Below are 18837 nucleotides of genomic sequence, written 5' to 3'. Positions count from 1 at the left end.
ATATCTATAGATACACCAGAAGTAATTCAAACCATTTCAAGGCAGCACAATAACTTCAATTGCCGACAAAATTGACTATCTCATATAAGCTCTGATCTTTTCAAGACCTTAGAGATTATATAGTGTGTAGAAAATTTAAATATGAGCAACGACCCTGAAGTGTACCAAAATCCTAGCCACCTGCATAACCGCAAAGTTTATGCTTCACACTCAGCTTCCCTGTGGAAGTTTTATGTTGGGGCTCAAAGTTGTTCTCCAAGCCAGCCGTTTGAGCGCTGAAGTTTCACATCCGTTCTGTGCTTTTAATTTGAGTCGAGAGAAGAAAAGTTCATAGCAAAAGAAGAATGATTCTCTGACACTGAACACACGGCCTGCCGTCTCACAGTTATAGATCGAGTCCATTATATTGATCACAAAGACATTTTAGATATTCTGAAATGAAAAATTGTTTTGATTAAGGTATAAATCTTTGGTATGAAAATAAATTCATGACAAATCTGTGGTATGGTGAAGATTTGACAGTCGTTCATGATGCAAGGAAAATAGTGTACCATCGAGGAATAACTCAAATAGTCCAGGAGACGAGAGTCTATTTAATGTCTATTATTCCCAAGTGACTCATGCCTTGCAGATTGTGTAACATTCCTTTCACTTCAAAGAAATCACGTTGCCCTAGTTGAATAATTGCCGTTGATACTGCAGGTATTCAATAATTGATAACTAATCTCATTTATAAGTTATTTAGCTTTTCCCAAGCATCAAATACTGGGACGAAAGACGGAAGCTCCAGACCAATTCGATGCTCTTGTAAATTCTTGAATTGCAATATCCGAAACCTTTCCAGTGCCTTAAAGTCAGTTTAGGAAGCTTATTTATATCATTCTTCAGCCATTTCTGATCATTTCAGTATGCTGTGCACATAAATATTGTCAGGCATCAGAATTCTTGATGAAAGACAACCTTCTTTCCTTTGATGTTCTCACATACGATTATTTTTGGAGTCTCTGTTTACTCATCTAATGTTTTCTTATGGATCTATGCCATAATATTCGCACATAGGTTTTCCTAATCAAAGGAATAAGTGCAGTTGCTTTTTCCTCTGAGATATTCTGGGTGCAACTCTTCTTCCTGTGGCTGGTATCCTGCTGCCTGAAGCTCATCTCTTTTCTGAAAACACAAAATAAATCCATCATTGTAAGGTAGAATTCAGTTACAGGTCATGAAAATTACTTCTTTAAAACTAATTTGTGAAGTATAGAAAGTAAAAATTGCATAAACATACAGCGTAGGTTAGATCAGTCAGGTAGCACTGCAGCGACTCAAAGAACATGACTTAATTTCCTGCGGAGAACAACATCAGTTCCATTATTTTTAATAATTCATGAGCCCAGAGTCTTGCTCGAAATAATGAGATTACGCGGACGCCCGGGGTGCATAAAATTGGGCATGGATGTTACTGCTGGAGGCGACTCGTGTGAGTGAATTACATAGGAATTATTAGAGGCTGGGATTACGTGTAAATATTTGTTGGCAATGGCAGAAAAATTTGCGCAGTATCATACAGAATTTTTAGTTATTAAATGAGCATTGATTTTTTCTCAAAACATTTAGGTATTAATGGATATGATAATATAATTCTACGGTAAAAACTCCTGACATTTAATTACCTCAGTTTTACCATCAATGAGGCGTTGTATTTTCATTTACTTAAGAATTTAAAAAATATACATGATCTCGTCAGAATTTCCCAAGAACGTCAAATGCATACTTGGCTATCATAACATCTGCGGCTTCGAAAATTCTAATCGATGTGACTCTAATAAACATATGGTGATTTCATTTTTAGATATTGTCTTTTCTTCTAAATTATATCATTGGTAGTGATCTTATGAAATATTCGTATTAGAAGTAAAGAAACGCAACAGGCAACTGATATTAGCGATATAAACAAAATGAGGTCTTAAATATGTCTTTATGTTTTCAGTGATGTTCTGGTAAAAAAAAGCAAATTCTAGAAACGACGGCTGTACAAACTAATTAATATTCAGAATCAGCGGAATCTAGGGCGATCTTTAAGAGCAATTGATTTTATTGAAATTATTATTGGATTTACTTAATGCAGTTTGTACCTGTTCAAAACTACAACTTGGAAGTTGAACAATAAAATAAAAATATCAACTTCAAGCCTGCCCGAATATGTAGGCTGAAATAGAACTATATATTCTTCATAAACTTTCCAATTTTATTCCTAATTTCCATTGAACGTTAGTATCGTGTCCCATAATTAGGACGACATGGATCAATTTAAGTGTTAATCGCAGCTTATGCATTCAATATTATTAATATGATTACTCTAACACTTATTTGAAAGTCAAGGTTCTCAAATTTATATCATTTTTAATTGCATTAACTTAGAATTAGACGCATGTTTCGCCACATGGCAACCCAATATTTGTTAAATTAAAATTTTTTTGCATTTCAATTTACAGAAAGAGTAGATGATAAAATAAATTAATGCACACGCAATAAAATTACAAAAAAAAAATCCGTTTTTCAATCCTGTTGCTAGAGAGTCCCACTCACCTTCTCCACTTCAGAGAACACTCGTATTACGTCCCACTCACCTTCTCCACTTCAGAGAACACTCGTATTATGTCCCACTCACCTTCTCCACTTCAGAGAACACTCGTATTATGTCCCACTCACCTTCTCCACTTCAGAGAACACTCGTATTATGTCCCACTCACCTTCTCCACTTCAGAGAACACTCGTATTATGTCCCACTCACCTTCTCCACTTCAGAGAACACCCGTATTATGTTGCCACCGATCAGTTTCTTGATGTCGTCGACACTCCAGCGAGGATCTCTTAGTAACTCGGCTATCAGATTGGGATAGGAGCTGACATCCTCCAAACCTTGAGGAGTTCTGCGGTAATATAGACCGATCAATTTTAGATTAGGATTAACAAAAAGAAAACACCTGAGCGCTAATGAATTTTTATCATCGCTAATACTTTTGCTCAAGTCGAGCATATACAAACATCTTTAAATTATTCGTTTTAACAAAAATTCACGATTTGCGGTGGAATTGAAATGTCTCTTTGAGGCTGTAGGTGGAATTTAAACTGACTTTAACTTTGGAATCGAATGAGCAATATTATTATAATCCCTATGAACATAAGTTATAAGAATTGCATATTGTTTGGAAATAGCGGAATGTTATCTCAATTCATTCGCCTAACTCTCAAAATAAATACGAATAGTGACGCAGCAGGATTTACCGCTTACTTTTTAAAACCTTGCCTTGGCGTGAAAAATGTACGAATCTATTGTTCACTTCGAAAAAATAGACGAGAAAACAAATGAGTCTGGTTACGACAGGAAGTGAAGAGACGTGTTCTATTTCTCGTATGAAATAATTTTTTTTAAGAAATAATCTTCTTGAGATGAATATTGAATCGATAGTACACACTAAATCTGAGTTGGTGGATATAATAATTGACGAAAAGAAAAGATCTGTGATGACATAGCAGTTAAATTTTATTGATCGACATTCAAGAAAATCATGAATCTCAATAATTTTCCTCTATAAAAAATAACTCTGAATGGAAAATAAGTTTTGAATTTCAACCGTAGGAGTAGCTTTTGATCTCATTTGATCATTGACCATCATTAATAATTTGCAACAATAAACAGAGCATTTGATGAACGGTCGATAACAGAAAAGCTGCATCAGAGTGACCTCACTAAAAACAGAGTTTCGTTGTGCCAAAACCTTACATGTTCTGTAATTTCAGCAAGAAGTTATCAGTGGTTATTCAGACTAATCATGCTGCATGAAAGTTACACTCAACTTCAAATGTAATTCAATAGCATTTGGAAGTTTCCTTCAGAATCATACAACATCAAAGCTTATATTAAACAACGTAATTAGATGAGTCAGTACATACAAGTCAATTGAACAGATTAGCAAAGTGAAGCAGAAGTTCTGCAGCTGCATTCTGCAGATTGCGAGACAAGGACTTCTTGTTGCTGTGTTTCGGATGGAAAAACCTGGATTACTAATGAGATGGGCTTACCCCATCGCGCTCATTCGTGAAACTGCAAGCTATAACAATTCATAGGCTTAATGAGGCGAAACCATTGAGTTCAACTCGGCCGGAATGTTAAAGGATTCAAGTGAATCCGCGAGGATATCGTAGACCGCAGCACTGCGCTTGCAGATGACCGGGCTGGTGCGGACATGAAGGGAATTCGAGGCCCTTCGAGTATATTTAATTCAGTAATAAAACAATTTAGCATTGAAAAACTAATGAAAATGTATTAGTTGTGACACTGTTAATTGAAAAATGAAATTTCAGCTGAGAAATAGCTTATAATTGGTATAGGGATATATTTATGGTCGAATCTTGACAGCGATGATGTAAGACTGCCAGTTATTTTCGATATGATTTAAGATGTACTACTCTCGTAATTACGCACGTTGAATGAAATATCAAGTGAGTTACAAACCATGCTTGCTGCATCGTCTTATTGCGAACTTCTCTTTACTAACGAGCGGTTTTCTATGATGGCCCTTATAGTGGAACTCGAGTACGAACCTCAAAGAGATTCTGGTTAAGATTAATTTATTCGAAGCCGTAAAACTCCGCTAGTTTCTAGATTCAATTTGAATTAAAACTCAGAAGGATAATGTTTTCTGCCGACCACATGAATAGGACGGATTTTTGTATTGCATTTTATGCTGGTAAAACCTTTTACGGCGGTCTTACTTTTTATGCTTCAATGCTATAAAAAGTGAAACTTCGAGTCTGGGTGAAAAGATTAATTCGAGAAGTGAAAAGATATAAGGCAGCAAACTTTGTTCCAATGAATGCGTTCGACGTGCATGCATCAATTCCTTGTTGGAGGAGAGGGGAAATTTAACTTTGTTAATGCGATAAATGAAAACGTTAACATAATACACCTGTCCATGGAGGCAAAAATAAATGACTATAGCTATGTCAGCACAATTAGCATGTAATCACAGCATATATCGTATGTTAATTGCTTGTGCCTACTTATAAATAAATTTTTTACGTTTCGTGATATGTTACGATGAACTGTACATGGATTTCATTTTTTGTCAATTCAACTTAGAGTGCGAGTCTTGACATTTAATGACTTCGTGGTTACGGATTTAGAGAACTTATAAACTGGTTTACAAAAAAATTTAGAGGGAAAAGAATCCATGGCTGAATATTTTCCCCGCTCACAAAATTCTCCTTCGTATGAGTGACATCTCACTTATTCGTTGGTCTATGTCTCATTTGGAACATGTTGATGTTGTGCGAGCTGCAGGGGATAGGTTCCTGATATTTGCAAGTTATAGTTAATTGAAGGAGTAATTTCATGCTGTGCTCAGAAGTATCCATCTAATTTAATAATTATCTAGTTGAAAATATATATAAATTGATTAGTAATGGCAATTGTAATAGAGAATTTAATTAACTTACTTATTGATGCCATCAAAGTCTGCTCCTATGCCAATGTGGTCCACACCTGCTACGTCCCTGATGTGGTTGATGTGATCTATTTTAGGGCAGAAATTCGACGAACACTTAGCAATTTTGATATGAAATGTTTACAACAGATCATTTCAACTGCAGTTGAATTTATTACTGATTACTTAACTTTTGACATGTAATCAGTTGGAGCTATAATTTATCACATGTGAACACATGGCTTTAAAAAGCATATAATATTGCATTCCTTGAAATTTATCACATAAGAAATTTATCACAATATTTGTGATAATAAAAAACCTTGAATTTATCACAATAACGAAGAAATGTTATACAGAAAATTACGATGTTGGTATGAAAGCAAGAGTTATTAAATATTCACCTGCCACGTGAGAGACATTGGCATTGCCATCACAACTTATGTGGTCGGCGTAGAAGGATACCATGACTATTCCTCGATTCAGTTGCTGCACAAATAAAAGAATTATCAGGTTTTCTTGAAGTGAAGTTACATTTAATTCTCAATGTTTCTGTGTAGAATAAATCGTCAATGTTTGGGTAGAATATATTATCAATTTTTAATGTGAAATATCAAATATCTCGCACAGAATTGAGCTCCGTCTGTGATTTTAACTTTTACCGAAGCCACTTAAAAATGTACAGCAATTAGACTGTTGTAATAATTGGCCCAATTATTCACTTGTTGCTCCTCTATCTGCATAAAAAACGTGTTATTTTTTCGCCATCTGATAGTTCACAAGCATCAGTTAAACGAAGCCTGAAAAATGTTCTCTGCCAGCGGGTGGAGAGCGAAAAAATTATCGTAAACTCCATGTTGAGCGCGAGATCAAAGGATTGCCAAGAACAAAGACGGATGGACAAAGAGAAGTGAAAGAGCAGGCTGTACCGAGGAACACTGACACTACAAGTTTGAGAAAAGGATCCTTCGATACAAAAGGAATATACGTGGAGAGCCATTATCGATTATAAATTTTACAATGTGAGTTTGTGGGTTTGTTTGATATCTGCTGCAAAAAAATGTGCAGAAGAAATTTAAGTACATATCATTAATGTTTATTGAAACTGTTATGTTTTCGTGCGGTATTGTGAGAGGGGTTTGGAAAAAGTAATTCGTATGAATGAAATTTCATGCAGATTTAAATTTGATTTTTTCTCGAAATTTCTCCACGAAAGTTCTATGAGTGTATTATGTCAAAATACATTTTAAAAAACATATTTTTCAGCAAGCTTTTCCGCGCTAGAAAATTATTAAAGGATTTGAGATTACGAGATTTTCAAATCTTTGGGTTTGTCTATCCCGATCGTCGCTGGAGCTTCGACGCTGGGGCTGAGTTTTAAATATTATAAACAGTTATTCTATTGTTTTTTATTTTCTAATTGAACTTTCGTTGGATAAATTTTAATGTCTTATTTAGTGTTTAAGGCTCAATAAAGAAATATAGGGCTGCTCGAGAGCGTGTGCACAAAATACCTAACGTTTCGTGTTACTTTTTTAGCTTTAAATTCTATTAATGTAGGCAGAATCAAATGGCACTGCAAACCAAAGTTTTAGCAACCCAACATAATGAAAAATCTTTCACAACTGCATTTTTACGCAAAAAATATTAGGAATTTATTCGGATTTCTTTAAACTTTATTTAAATAGACATCTTATTTGGAGGTGGCTGTGAAGAGGTTTTCTGTAATATACAGCGGTTTCGTTTGAAAGCTACTATGACTGGAGAAAACACAATAAGACGAAAAGGTAACTGTAATGGTATTTCCGTATTTCTCGTCTTTCTCTAGCAACACTGGGCAGATTCAATAGTTTTTTAAAGATGTTTTTAGTTTTTTTTTTGCTTGCGACATTCATGATTAAAAATATTTTAAATATTTGACCACTATGTAAATCATTTATTCTTTTTATTAAATGAACTTTGCACGCAAGCGAAAGGATGGTACTCGAAATCGCTTTTTGGATTAAGAATACATTTTTCAGACGTAAACAAAGTCCGAGTGCTTTTAGAATCTATCAAGAGAGTCCTTGAGCATTGCGCAAAATTATTGTTGGAAGCTTACGATTTGATGAATTCAGTCCCATTTGTCGAGCCCAAAAACGTGTAAATTGAAGCCCACCAACTCTTTGGATGTTGAAGTATAGTTTTAGTTGCAGTTAATTGATGTTACCACGCATTTTTTACTTTGTAACTGCATAACCCCTTCAAACTAGTATGTTCTTTGCAGGAGCCAGATTTTTTTAATATCCTTAATAATGGGAAAATAAATAATAGTTTGAAAATAGTTTGAAATAATAGTAATAAATGAATTACGCACTGATTATCAATCATTATATTGATTGCAATGAGAACCTTCACGAAATTCACTTTAGGTTCCGCTTGTATATGATGCTGCTATCGTGATCCTTGATGAAAAACTACACATCAATGAGTTTTCTGAGAATATATTTTTTAGCCTCTTCATCGAACTTGCTTTCACTCGTTAAGTTCTAGGAGCAGGATATTATCTTTCAAATACATTTCGGCAATTACAAATTGTATGACAGCCAACATTATCAATCTGCAGTCGTTATTTTGCTCCCACGTATACGCGTATGCATGCCTTCGCACGTCAAGTTCTGACGGCAATAAGGGCCTTCACAACACGTCTGCGGCCATCACAATCAACGCTTGTACGGTCTTGTTAGCCACCATACGATGCATAACAATATTACAATGCCACGTTGTAAGCTGGTGTTCTTTATTGATCTGCCATGCAGTAGCACGCGGCTTGCACATTTGTATGTCCGCTTAGTACAATTTGTTTTGGCAATGTTAGTCTAATCTGATTTGTTTAAAAAGAAACATTTATTACAAGCGGTGAAACCACTTCCATATTGGACGTTGCCGCAATCTGGCAATCTAGACTTGGGACCTGCAAGTCCTCATGTCAAGCCAATATGAACTCGGGACGTCAGAACTATTTCCATTAAATGTGTCTTAAACGAAGCAATCACTTGCATAACAACAAACATGGCATAAAACACAACAGGAATTGTTATTTGGATGAAGAATTTGATTTTTGTCATTGTCAAATCCATTCTCTACTATAGACTTTACACCATGGATATTCGTATGAATGCACAATACTCACGATCTGTCTGAGTACATCATCTGGCACATTCCTTGGATTATCACAAATTTTCCACCATGGATATTCGTATGAATGTACAATACTCACGATCTGTCTGAGTACATCATCTGGCACATTCCTTGGATTATCACAAATTTTACACCATGGATATTTGTATGAATGAACAATACTCACGATCTGTCTGAGTACATCATCTGGCACATTCCTTGGATTATCACAAATGGCGCGAGCGGCAGAATGGCTGAAGATGACGGGTGCCTGAGTGGTGGCCAGAGCGTCGCGCATCGTTTGAGTCGACACGTGTGACAGGTCCACCATCATGCCAAGTCTGTTCATCTCCAGCACAACTTTCTGCATCGTCACGCAAAACGAATAGCCATTCAGAATTATAGTAGTGAATATCATTTGATAAAATATAGGCAAAGTTATTTTTTTGAAACTAAAATAAGAATGACCGAATAAATATTTACCAACGATACTCTCCTTTACGCGAAAAGAAAAATGTATCGTTCTCTTTAGAATTTAGTAAAATACATTGTCTGATTGACAATCGAGTCGATAGTCGAAAGTGTGAAAAGGGAAGAAAAAAGAATTCGTATGCATGAATCGGATACTATTTTACACCATCATAAAATTACACTCTAAGTAAATATATTTAGGCGTAATTTGAAAATAACTGAATCGCTGTTATTGTCGATCTACAAAGATGAAACGGCTATGTTCTGTGCCAGTAAATGAAACTGGAAGACACATTGGAGTTAGAACAAAAATTAATTTTAGTCATACTTTAGACGTTTCCGTTGTAAGTTGGTGACGATTGTCAATTATTGTAAGAAAATTAATAGAAATAGATACATAAGTAAAATCTTATTTTGAGAAAATGATAGAGCTGAACGAATGAATAATTATAGTCATACTCTAGATGTTTCCGTTGTAATAAGTGGGTGACGTTGTCAATTTATATAAGAAAATTAATAGATGCTTAAGTGTAGTATTATCTTGTGAAAATAATAAATAATAATAAAAATTAATTTTAGTCATACTTTTGACGTTTCCGTTGTAATAAGTGGGTGACGATTGTCTATTTATATAAGAAAGTTAATAGATGCTTAAGTGTAGTATTATTTTGAGCAAATAATAGAGCTTAACGAATGAATAATTATAGTCATACTCTAGATGTTTCCGTTGTAATAAGTGGGTGGCGATTGTCAATTTATATAAGAAAATTAATAGATGCACAAGTGTAGTATTATTTTGAGAAAATAATAGAGCTAAATGAATAAAATAAAGCTGGGAGAGCGTTCATTGCGAGCTGCCACGGTCCACAGGTTGGGGAAGATGGCCTCGCAGAAAGATCTATTGTGGCGTTACGCCAATCAACTGATTGCATCAATGGGGCAAATATGCTGAGTAGTCATTTTTATGGAACTCTATGGAATTGCATAAAGCTTGAATAAGAGAGACAGCCAGGGCTCTATTTGGGACAAAGAAAATGTTCCTTATGATTAAAACGATTGATGGTCAAAGTCACCTAGATAAATGGTCAGTAATCTTAGATTGCTGCCAAAACATGCAAAAAATGCCCTATGAGTTTTTGCTGGTATGTTTTATCGAAAAAATAGAAATTTGTTAGAAATTTCTATTTCTTTATTTGCCACCTGTTCAAATTGTTCATGTATCAAGAGAAAAAACTTTATTACATGTAATTTTATATATATTAATTTTATTTCTGTGGAGCATAAATGTCAATCTAAAAATAATTATATAGCGAGAGATCGGAAATTTTGAAGAATTTTCCAAACTTTCAGAGGATTTTTGAGACACCTGCTGAGCATGCCGTTGTTTGATAGCAAGGAAGCCTCATTTTTCATATCACCTTGCCAAACTCGGAGAGGCCGACGCCTACGTAATCCATCTTGTTGTTCTTGCTCGATTCCACGATGGAAGAAGTTGCCCTGCAGCGGACGAGAACACCAAAAAATTGCTCCATAGAATATGCAAATGCAATTTGAGAGCAATGCATAACAGAAAACCTCCAGCACGGAAGTTCAGCATCCCTCGGTATTCGACAAACTTAACTTGCTTACATGGACAAAAAAATAATAATGTAGATCACTGGTTGTGAGGTTATTAATTACCTATCGATATAAATGCATAAATAAAGTTTTATTTTAGAAAAATACGCGAAAATAAAAAAAAATGTTTGAAGTTCTTCTATCATGTTACGATGACAAATTTTAATTTGAGGACAAAAATGTAACAGCATTTGGTTAATTTAACAAGACTTGAATACATAATCTAAAATATACAAACATTTCATTTAAGTGCTAAACTAAATAAAACAATAAACCTTCTCCTTAATTCACCCCAAACAACATATCCTTCCCGCAAGTTTGCACTAATTAAAAGTTCCCGCGTATGCTCGCATCAAGGGCAGCTGTAATTCAAAGTCGATAATGAACTCGGTGTCACTGAAGCAATACAAGCTCTCAGGAACAGACGGTGGGGGATTTGTTACATAACCTCTGGTATAGTGGCGTCACTATTGACGTTATCGTTTGTGTACGTCCACATCCATTAGTGCCGGCCAATGCAGCAGTGATTTACGTCCCTGCCAGTGAATACTCCTAATTTGCTCTATTCTCTGAACAAGCTACGCGTTAACGGCTGAGACGAGGACTCGACACCTCGCTTGATTTATGGACAACTGCTAGCCGGCCGAGCAACGGCCTCCACATATAGAAATTAATATGATACCATTTTTACACAGCGCCAGTTAATTTGCATCGTTTAATCCATCGTAAAATAAGGAAGTGAAATATTCATTATGGAATTGAATACATGAGCAATCGCTATTCTAAGTTAGGCTATGCATTTCATTAATTTTTCATATTTAAGTGAAGAAAATGCTGTGTGAGCAACTCTATTCATAAAATATTTAGATCCAATCGAACATTCTTACCCTCCTATAAAATACACCAAAACAAGCGCACTCCAAGCTACGTTAAATACTCACCAAGGCGTGTTGCACGTGTGCGTCAGCGTGAGGTACCGCACGCCGAGCTCGTACATCATTCTTAGAGACCCGAGGCTGTTGCCAATTCCATGGCCTCCCTCGATGCCAACCATGCTGGCCATCTTCCCTTGCTTGAACACCTTCAGAATCTCTGAAATATAACGTAATAAAATATGATATCAACGTAGGTATATATTTTTTTACTATATTATCACTATCTTGGTTATAAATAAGAATTTTATAACTTTCACTATGCTTGAAGTAAGCCCAGGTTAATGAGGGATCGTAATATGGCCGAAGACTTTACGGCCGTATCTAAAAAAGAGATCTGAATTTAAAGCATTTCGCTCGTATCTGGCCACGAAGTAATTTTTGTGGAGAAAGCTCGTCATTTAAAGAGGCTTCTTCATTACAAAGTAAATCTCTCGTTGGTGTGTCAAGCCTTCATGAGCAAACAGACCGAGCTGCCTCGTAATGAACTGTCATCGAAGAAGGCGTCTCGCCGACTTCTGTGGCGCTGCCGCCCACGCTCCAACCATCAAAGGCAAACAAGACTTTGCGTTGAAACATGAAACCCTCGATCAGCCTGACTTGAAATTGGCCGTTAAACTATTTTGATTATCTTGAAAAGAAAAATATAGAATAAATGTTTATTGAGAGTGATTTCAAAACATGGAAGAGGAAAATTTGATTATCTTGAGGAGGAAAATATAGAATAAATGTTTATTGAGAGTGATATCAAAACATGGAAATGTCATTGAATTATCACAGGAAGGAAAGACACTAAAAGTTTCGAATTAATTTTTAGAAAACGATTTCATGAAATTTCTTTTTGATCTAGAGCACACACTAAATTCATCCTATCCATACGCATCCCATCCCATTTCAGAACATGATTATCCCTTGCAAGAACTTCTTATTTCTGAACTAACTTACCCCCTGGCCACTCTCATCACTGTGATGCCAGATAGAAAAGACGGAAGTTGGAAGCATTTGCTTAGGAAGCTAAAAAATCCTCTTCATTTCCTCTAAGCTGTAAAATATCTCATTGTCGTACAGAATTATTCGTAAGTGTCTTCCTGAAGACTTCCATTAAAATACGCTAAAAGCGCCTATGGCCATTTATGAACCGTTGATCTTGCAGTAAAACTTTAACTGCGTAACTAATTAAACAGGATTCCCCTATAATTACGTCGCTGTGAGAACCTCGAGCTTACTTACACAACATTAAATCATCCATTAAATCAGGAACCAAAGCGGGCAAAAAAATCAACTGGACTATTGAAGTTTGGTCACACTGCACTTTTAAATCTATTCTCCTAAATTGGAACTGTTTCATATAAGATTCCACACAATGTTATAGTGCTCAAATAATGCATAATGTATTGTAATAACATGAATTTTCCAGTGCACCTTGTGAAAACCATTCATCGATACATAAAATCGCAATTTAATATATGAATTGTGCATGGAAGCTGCTACTAATATTAGTTTCACGTATATGATTTATAATAATTTAGGTTAGGTACCTACAATTAAAGAGAGAATAAATAGCGTTGCTCTAATTTTTTAGCAATTAAAGTATTTCTACAGCGAGATAAAAGTACTCACCTTGTGAATTTGTTACTAGCTGCATGAAGTCCGTGTACTTGCGTATTACTCTTTTGATTAGATCAATTTGTTCTAGAGTGAGTTGCACAGAATTGAGATACTGCGAGGCGCAGGGAGTGTAAGCTACCCAGAACTGTCAAGGAATAAAGAACAAATATTAGCATAGAGCATAATTTAATATACAGATTATAATGAATGTCAATTTTATTAATAAATGAAACATTTTAATGGAGGCAACACTAAAGTGGCACTAACACAAATCATGAGTAGAAATATCGAAGAACATACATAAACCTGTCATCTTTGAAAAGCTTCGTCGTAAAAATATAACATTAATTTTCATAGAAGTTTCCATATGCAAGAATTAAATGTTATGGTACTGAGTTAATTAAAGAGTTCAATTGTGGTTTCATGAAAATACAGGAATGTAGCTTTCTAGCGCACCTAACCCCGAAAGGAGCATAAACAACATCCAACGCAGCACCAAGGAAGTATCTTCCATAATTTAATAGAAATTACTCGTAAGCATTCAAAGATAAAAATACAACGATGAAGACAAAGGCGATGAAAATAAATTATTTGCGAGCGTGCAAGCAGATAAAATACAAGTACATAGATAAAAGTTGTGTGTTATGACACACAATTTTTATCTACTTGTATTTAAGATTAAGGCCAATAAAAATTTCTTTGTGGTTTTCAAAAAATATTTTCATATACGCAGGAGGTGGTCGCTTGCGTATTTGAAACTTGAGGCCCTCTCCCAAAAAATACGTGCAGTTACCGCTCAAGTCAGCATAATCATCGATATCGTTTGCTGCTAGGACAAAAGTATATATCAGTAAAATACCGCATTATCGATGCATTTATTTTGATATTCTGAAGTGGAAAAAAATTGTGCTCAAAAACCTTGAAACGGTGCGTTTCACTGACGCAGTTTTTTGTTAGTCGGCTTCCATTGTATTCCAATTCCAATTGACTTGTTGATTGTATTTTAAATTCCGGATTTTATTGCGAGCTGATTTCCTTGACATTTATAGTTTTTTATTCATATAAGCTTGCCGCTGCGCAATAATTGTTTTTTAGGAGCAATACGCAACTCTTAATCAGCCTGCATCAGCGTATAAATTTCAGACCCAATATTAAACATTCTCTCGAGCAGTTATCTTGGTTGCACAGGCTGAGGGCATCTTCAACTGAGGGGTAGGGGCGGCCGTGGATGTTCCAAGCTCGTGACTACGGCGATAACTGGCGTCGCCTCCGGTGATAGCTGCGGGCAGTCGCTCACAATTGCATGGCGCGCGAAATACCGAAAAATATAACCCAGTACTCACTGCAGTGAGTGACAGAGAGCGCATTTTCTCGTCAACGATAACGTTAAATCACGGACGGACAGACAGACGAACAGACGCACAGACAAACGGACGGACATGGCGAGCGAAATAGTGCATTTTTTCCATAAATGAGAAAATGCCCTAAAAAGAGAAAACTTCGCCTCATCGACGCGTTGGTGATACATATTCGTTGTGTCCGACGACGTAGCATAGGATCAGAGTTAAAGGGTTTCATTTTTAATGGAACATCACATGTTCAGTTTGAAACTAAAGCGATTAGCTTAATACAAGTTAGCAAATACAAATTATTACAGATACAAATTACAAATACAAGTTAGCAAATACAATAAATTGAATCATAAAAAACAAGAATGTACGTGAAATGTTTTTACTTGTTCAACTGAACAATGAATTATGTTTAGATCTAAATCATTGAGACGCTTCACGTTCTTCGTGAATTAGCTAAATATTAGGAATGTAAGCAGGAAAGTTTGTCTCGTAATCATGGCATCCTTTAAAGCGACTAGAAAATTACTGTGTTTTCTAGCACGAATTTCTTTTTGTATATCATTCTATAATATATGAAAGTTTTGGACTGAATACGTTGGCGCCGTAGAATATCAATTCGCCATCCTCTTAATAAAACATCAATAAAACGAAATAAAATGAAACTTTCGAATAAAATATAAATCACATAGGTATTATACTGAATTTTTATATTTATTTACTTTTAATTCCCTTTTCCAAAGATGAGAAGCCGTGTTCAGCGTAGTCATCATTGGAATATACAAGCCTCTACTTTCCTATCAATAATGTTCAGTGAGACCACATTTCCATATCACAGATGCCTTATACGTTACGCTGCAATAAATCTACCATTGGTTGCCACATAGACCCTTGGTATTTTGGAGCACTAAGACATTCTTTGTAGCCCATAGCTCAGACGTTGTCTTAGATGCTTGCGTTGCATAAGCTGCAACTAGCGATTCTAGGTGGCATTTGGCCGGTGGCGCTGTCTTGCAGGTTACAAATGGTAGTAAATGCAGCAGCACAAATGGTAGTAAATGCAGCAGCACAAATGGTAGTAGGCGCAGGAGCACAAATGGTAGTAAGTGCAGAAGCACAAATGGTAATAAATGCAGAAGTAAATGGTAGTAAATGCAGCAGCACAAATGATAGTAAGTACAGCAGCACAAATGGTAGTAAATACAGCAGCACAAATGGTAGTAAGCGCAGGAGCACAAATGGTAGTAAGCGCAGCAGCACAAATGGTAGTAAGCGCAGCAGCACAAATGGTAGTAAATGCAGCAGCACAAATGGTAGTAAGTGCAGCAGCCATTCAGAGCCATCTTGATAAATGGCAGGTACCGGCAACTGTTTCATTGAAGATCTCGCTGCAAACCATACAGCAATTCCCCGCTTTAAAATGAATTTACTTCCCGTGTCGCTGTTAAATATTTTCAATTAAAAATTATTGCAGGAAGGCATCTCAAAATTGCTTACATTTTGAGGTTCATTGCCGGAACGGGGCTCGAAAATTTGACGTGGGATGAAAAATATTGAGGAGTGAAAGAGTGAAATTAAATTAAAAGAAAGCAATATACTCTGTTTCAAACAAGAGATTTTTCTAACATTAAAAAAATGAGGAAAAGAATTCATTGAGGAATCTACCAGTTTTCATTTAACTAACGAAGGCTTCAAGAAGTTGCGCGCTCTCAGGATGATTAACACTATTTCTGACGCACGAATCACCTTCGTCCTAATGTTGTATAAAAAATATCATTCGAATTATAAAAATATTAAAAACACATTTACGTTGCCTAATACGGTTTGAATATACTGTTTTCCAGCTTTTTGAAAGCATTAAGAAACATCTCAATGCTCTCTAAGAAGCTCATTAAGAACTTGCGGTAGTTTCAGAAATCACACAACTCAACTTTCTACAATCATATTCAGGCATTTGAAAATGCTGAATGTTGAAAACGGAAATGCGCGAACCCTTAATTATTATTTTTGGTCCTAATAATTATTTATCTCTAGATAAAAAATATGAATTCCTACTCAAAAGAAGAGCTTTTTTCATTGAATGAATTATTTAGTCTGTTATCTTTGCTTCTATATTTTCGAAAAGTAGACGGATCTCGAATCAATAATTTCATTAAAAAAATTTTTGAGCGGCTAAGAAAACTGCCAGATTCATTCCATTATGGAAAATACTAGCAATTTTAACTAACCCTGTAGAATAAAATACGTTATCGGCATGGGACACGTGAAAATGCTCCTCAGCCATCGACATTGCTCGTGCAGGCTCTAAGAGGTCATATCATGAGGCACTTAGAGAATTATGACACCAAGTTCACGTTAAAAAGAGGCCAGAAGTGCTCTAAATCTCGGAAACGGCCGCTTGCGGATAGACAGACCACGTCCGACCAATGCTAACATTCGCGATTAGGTCAACTGACTCAGAGTTGCGGCGACATAAATCTTGCATTCTCCCAAGACCCATCGTGTGTCTGCACCAAGACGTTGCTGGAATGGCTGAGCGAATTCCTCTTTCATTTGCGGGAAAACTGTTCGACCGCCAGATGTTTGTTCCTGTGGTAGACGTTTATGCCAGCACTCATTGAGGCGTAAATGAGAAACAGAACGTGCAAAGCGTTCAAAATTGCGCATCACTTTTACTCGATGATATAGTTCTGAGATTTGAAAAAAAATTCTGAAAGCATTTGGAACATAACTTGAAAAAAGTAGCATATGCTTTGAATTAATAATATTGTCAGTGTTAATTAATTAACGTAAAAAATGTCATATGTATAGTCATATATATAAAAATGTAATATGTATTTCCACAACTGTAATTAATGGAATTTTAGTAATAAACCAAATTATATTCGTTGCAAGTTCGAATTGACATTTTTTAATGAAAAAATTTCTCTCAATCTTTACCCTGCGTAAAAAATCAAATTTTTTCATTTGTGAAGTTATCGCTGACGCGACCGTTTCCTTTGGCAAGAGCGGAAGCGAAAAAAATGAAGAAAAATTTCCGACGATGAAGGGTTCGAATTTTTTCTTTCCGGCGCCGATTCTTTAACTTTCTTTGAGCTCTCAAGGGGCAAAATTCTCGTCGATAACTGTTATTGGGCCCTCATGGTGGATGATTGATGAAATTGGACCGATTTAGTGCAGGGATGAAGCTTCAAAAGATGAAACTCGAGTGAATCTCTTGCTCATTTCTAGGACGCTTACAGCCTGGGTAATTGCTGCCAACGAGATTCGTTATGTGGGATTCACGATCCAATCTGATGAAATTTTTTATGATCTGTGATTTTCCGGCGCATATGTTGCGAATGATAGATTTCAATAATTTCAATTGGACGATATTTATATCCGTGACAAGACCTCTTGGCAACTGATTGCAACTGCACATCCTTTAGCATTTGTCACGTACGTCAGATACGTCGAGAATTTGAGAATATTATTACGTAATGAAGGCGACATGTTTCGCAGCGGAAACGTTGAATAAAATATTAAATGGCCCAAAAATAGAGGTAGAAACCGAACTAAAGGTATTAAATAAGAATACGTTGGTATAAGATTTTTTCGTTGATTTTTCATAACTCACAGCGTGCCTGATTGCAAAAATTACTTTTAACAACGGTGCTATTGCAACGGGCATATAATATTCAAATATCCATTTGAATTTATAATCAAATTTCAAACTATTTTTGATAATTTCAATTGCTCGTTATTATGAATAACCTCTCACTTCATGAAATTTTACAAATATGATTGGTCGTTGGCAGCCTGTTAACTGGTGCGTGCTCACTGCTCTCTCATCCCAAGTTCAATGCTAACCAAAATTCTATGTTCCGGAATTTTTTTGAGAATGTCTGTATATAAACCTCTCAAAATTTAGTTGTATCGTTATTTGATGAGTGATACGATGAGTGATATCAAAGATAAAGTAGCCGCGATTAAGTCAACAAGACAGCTATTCAGAAAATCTATGTTTAGACTTAAAATGAATTTCAATGGACAGTGTGAACTGAAGTCTGGTATTCTAAGAGCATATTTGAATTACTATACAAGAAAACCTAAATCGAACATTTCCTATGAAAACATTTTTGAGCTGTGAAATATTGCATCTGTAAGGTATACAGCGTGGAAAAGCGATGGTGGTACGGCGATCGATGTTGAATTCGATGCTAGAGTACGTGTGGAATT

General features: G+C 35.7%; 1 protein-coding gene across 1 annotated transcript in view; it reads right to left on the bottom strand.

The window, feature by feature from the left end:
* Window positions 1–1022: 1022 nt before the first annotated feature.
* LOC108675245 (dipeptidase 1) overlaps window positions 1023–18837 on the bottom strand; it is a 70198-nt gene continuing 52383 nt past the window's right edge. The window contains exons 5-12 of the mRNA XM_018163239.2: window positions 13283–13415; window positions 11672–11822; window positions 10532–10610; window positions 8830–9006; window positions 5888–5972; window positions 5497–5572; window positions 2789–2927; window positions 1023–1167 (exon numbers count right to left, since the gene is read on the bottom strand). Coding sequence (XP_018018728.1) covers window positions 1066–1167; window positions 2789–2927; window positions 5497–5572; window positions 5888–5972; window positions 8830–9006; window positions 10532–10610; window positions 11672–11822; window positions 13283–13415 — 942 coding nt within the window. The 3' untranslated portion in view covers window positions 1023–1065. The remainder of the gene's footprint in view (window positions 1168–2788; window positions 2928–5496; window positions 5573–5887; window positions 5973–8829; window positions 9007–10531; window positions 10611–11671; window positions 11823–13282; window positions 13416–18837) is intronic.

The sequence above is a fragment of the Hyalella azteca genome, unplaced genomic scaffold, assembly GCF_000764305.2.
Source record: "Hyalella azteca isolate HAZT.00-mixed unplaced genomic scaffold, Hazt_2.0.2 contig2100, whole genome shotgun sequence".
NCBI lineage: Eukaryota > Metazoa > Arthropoda > Malacostraca > Amphipoda > Hyalellidae > Hyalella > Hyalella azteca.
The sequence above is the reverse complement of the archived record's forward strand: the minus strand, read 5'-3'. Positions and strand labels throughout refer to the sequence as shown.